The 3,349-nt window shown below is 61.4% G+C and overlaps 1 protein-coding gene across 1 annotated transcript in view; it reads left to right on the forward strand.

The window, feature by feature from the left end:
• Positions 1-3,349, forward strand: part of P4HTM (prolyl 4-hydroxylase, transmembrane (endoplasmic reticulum)) — a 15,850-nt gene that overhangs the window by 3,208 nt on the left and 9,293 nt on the right. The window contains exon 2 of the mRNA XM_015568271.1: positions 27-108. Coding sequence (XP_015423757.1) covers positions 27-108 — 82 coding nt within the window. The remainder of the gene's footprint in view (positions 1-26; positions 109-3,349) is intronic.

Below are 3,349 nucleotides of genomic sequence, written 5' to 3' on the forward strand. Positions count from 1 at the left end.
GGCTGCCCGCGGTGCCCTTCCCGTAGGTGGGACACGAGCAGAAGGTCCAGCTGGTGGCCGACCGGGACCACTTCATCCGAACCCTCAGCCTCAAGCCGCTGCTCTTCGGTAAGTCCGCGGGGCGCCGCCGGGAGGGCCAGGGGCTGCCAGTGGGTGGCCGCCTAGAAGCTCGTGTTGGCCACGTGACTTTGTTTTGAAAATGGCTGTTCCCAGCCCCCCCCTCCCCCCTTTTATTCCAGCTCAAGGTTTCCCAGAGTGAAGCGCCCGCCCCCACCTCCGTCACGGGGGTAACTTTTCCACACTCGCCTCCCTGGCCCCTGTTCTCTGCAGCTCATCCTTCCTCCCTCGCCGGACGGGGCAGTGTGACCCTGAGGCTAAACCGCCCGCAGACACCCCTGTCTCCGTCGGCTGTCACATTCTGTAATGGGGCGGGGGAGGGGCTGATAGCGGCCCAGCTGACCTGGGCCCTGTGGTTTGACGAGGAACAGGCCGTCCTGTGGATAAACGGGTGACCACCCGCCCCAGCCCCGCCTCTGCTGCCAGCTCTCAGCTTCTCCCTGGGCCCAGGCTTGTGCGCAGCCGCAGCAGCAAAGCCTTGCCGGGCGGCCCGTCTGGAACCGGCATCTGGGTCCCTTTCTGAGCTCTTGTGCTGGGCTCCAGGTGATCATTCAGATCTTACCGCCTGTCTGGGAGGGGGGTGTAGACACCCCTTCTCAGGGTGGAGGGTGAGAAATGAGGCGCAGAGCGCTGCCGCTGCTGGCCAGGCCATGCAGCTAGTTCCTGGTGAAGGGGCGCGGTGTGCTGGGGGAAGACAAGGCCCTCCGAGACCCCCAGGCAACAAGGCGGGCCCAGACCCATGCCCTGGCCCAGCCTTGAGACCCGCTGTCCCTGGCCACTGCAGGAGGGAGTTGGTAGGGAGATGTAAGCAGAACATCTGAGCTCATGCCCTCGACCCGGAGCAGAGGCCGGTGCGGGGGCGGGGGGGGGGTGCCTGGACCCGTGAGGATGACTCGTCTGCGTGCTGTCTGAGGGGAAACAGGTTACTGGTATCTTGTGAAAGGGCCCCTGAAAGATGGTGGCTGCTGCTGTTACTGCTGCTCAATGTTAAAGTCTGTGCCAAGCACTGTGTTAGGTGCTGGAAACACAGCACTGAACACAGTAGGCAACAAACAGGAACACGTGAAGCTGGCATTCAAATGAGGACACACAATAAGTAAGCTAATCCTACATCAAAACCCTGATGTGCAAATCCACTGAACAGCCGGCGGACCGGCACATGACTAGTCGCGATGACGTGCACTGACCACCAGGGGGCAGATGCTCAACGCAGTGGTCAGTGCGCTCCCACAGGGGAGCAGCAAGCCCAGTGGTAAGGAGCAGCGAGCAGGCAGGCGATAAGGAGTGAGGGGTCCTGGACTGCAAGAGGGCGCAGGCCGGGCTGAGGGACTCCCCCGCCCCCCAGTGCGCCGCTAGTAAATAAATAAATATACATGTGTGTCAGGTGACAGATCACAGACAGGCAAGGCAGGATTCCAAGTGGGGCTGGGACTTCACGGGCGGACAGGTGGGCCTCCCTGAAAACGGTATTTGAGCAAAGACCTGTAGGAGCTGAGGAGTCAGGCCAGGTGGCTGTCGGGTCAGACTGAGCCAGGCCGAGGAATGCTCCCCCATTACCTCCAGGCTGCCAGGACCAGACGAAGTGTCTGGGGGGTAAAGTGTAGGCAGAGTTGTGCTTCCTGCCCCCCCTCCCCCCGCATCCTGGAGCCCGGCTATACTCCATTCAGATGCAGGTTACGTTACCTGAAACCCAAGGACTTCACTCCTAATCCCGACCCCCAGCTTGTTGCATCAAAGTCTTAGGCAGAGTGAGGAACCCAGGCCCGGGTCCCAGTAAATGGCAGGGAGCAGGCGAGCTGTGACCGCAGGCGAACTGCCTCCTTGGATCACGAAGGGCGGATTCGCAGAGCTTCCTGCCCGCGCTCCTTTCCCCCAGACTCACCTTACCTTTGAGTCTGTTGGTGTAAGACGTTCCAGGCTTTACCCAGAAAGCCCTGGGGCTGGGTGACATGAGGCTGGACGAACGAAGACAAGTTAGTGACTAGGGGATAGGATGTCCAGTTGTGAGGGAAACCCCAGGGCAGGGCTGTCCAAGGAGGGGCAGATCCTGAAAGCTGTGGTACTGGATGACTCCATGGAAGGAAGCCCGCCCCAAGAAGGAGCAGTGTCTGTCTGTCCTCTGTGCCTGCCTGTCCATCCGTCCGGTGTCACGCTACACAGGCAGGGAGGCCCGAGGGGAGTGGGCCGCTGTGGGCCCTGCCCTGCTGCTCTTGGCTCCTGTGACCCACCAGCCTGAGTGCTCGAGATGCCAGGGTTCAGGACATAAGCTGGGCTACGGGGACTGGGTTCTACCCAGGGCACCTCCATCTCCACGGGAGGACCCGGTGCAACCTCCCTTTGGGGAACATTTTGTTTCCCACCCTTGTCGCTAGACTAGTGGGACCTGGGCTACAAAAGGTCCCATCCCAAGCCCTAGCCAGTGGGTAGAGCATCGGCCTGCAGACTGAAAGGTCCCAGGTTCGATTCAAGGGCAAACGCCTGGGTTTCAGGCTCAATCCCCGGTAGGGGGCATGCAGGAGGCAGCCGATCAGTGATTCTCATCATTGATGTTTCTCTCCCTCTCCCTTCCTCTCTGAAATCAATAAAAACATTAAAAAAAAAAAAGGTCCCATCCCCAGTTCCTGGCGCACACCTGCTTGACTGGTGTTTCCCACGGGTTTGGACCTTCCCGAGTCTCTTCGGTTCAGAAGGGAGAACCTGCAGTTCCCAGTCGTCGTCTCGCTGGGAACATGGTTTTCTTCCACGTGGCTCACTTCTCATTTTGTAATTAAATAACAGGCTTAGGCCGCATCATGCCCTTCCCGAAGTCTCCAAGATTCCTCATTTCATTCTAAGCCTCATGGGGTCCCCCAGGCTCGCTCCCCTCTCAGGCCTCATCTGCCACCTCGACTTGCTCCGCACTGATGCTTCCGGGGGGCCTCCGCCTGTGCGGTTCCCTCTGCCCGCCTGTCCCCCCTCCGAGATCCCCTGACCCCAGACTGGTCTTGAGGGGTTCGAGGTGGCGCCACCTGCCGGGCGCTCCCAGCACTAGCAGCGTCGGGCGCCGGCTCCTGCGTTTACTTGTATCATTCGTGCCTCTGCCCGCGCGGGGGTCTGATGGGCCGGGGCCGGGTCCTGGCACCCAGCAGCCCGGCACTGCCCGCTCGCCCGGGTGGCCTCCACCAGCGCCCTGGGGCCCAGGGGTGGCCGAGGGCGGCGGCCCGGGCAGATGACCCTGCGGGGAGGGGTGGGG

This window comes from Myotis davidii, unplaced genomic scaffold (assembly GCF_000327345.1).
Source record: "Myotis davidii unplaced genomic scaffold, ASM32734v1 scaffold663, whole genome shotgun sequence".
NCBI classification, from domain to species: Eukaryota; Metazoa; Chordata; class Mammalia; order Chiroptera; family Vespertilionidae; genus Myotis; species Myotis davidii.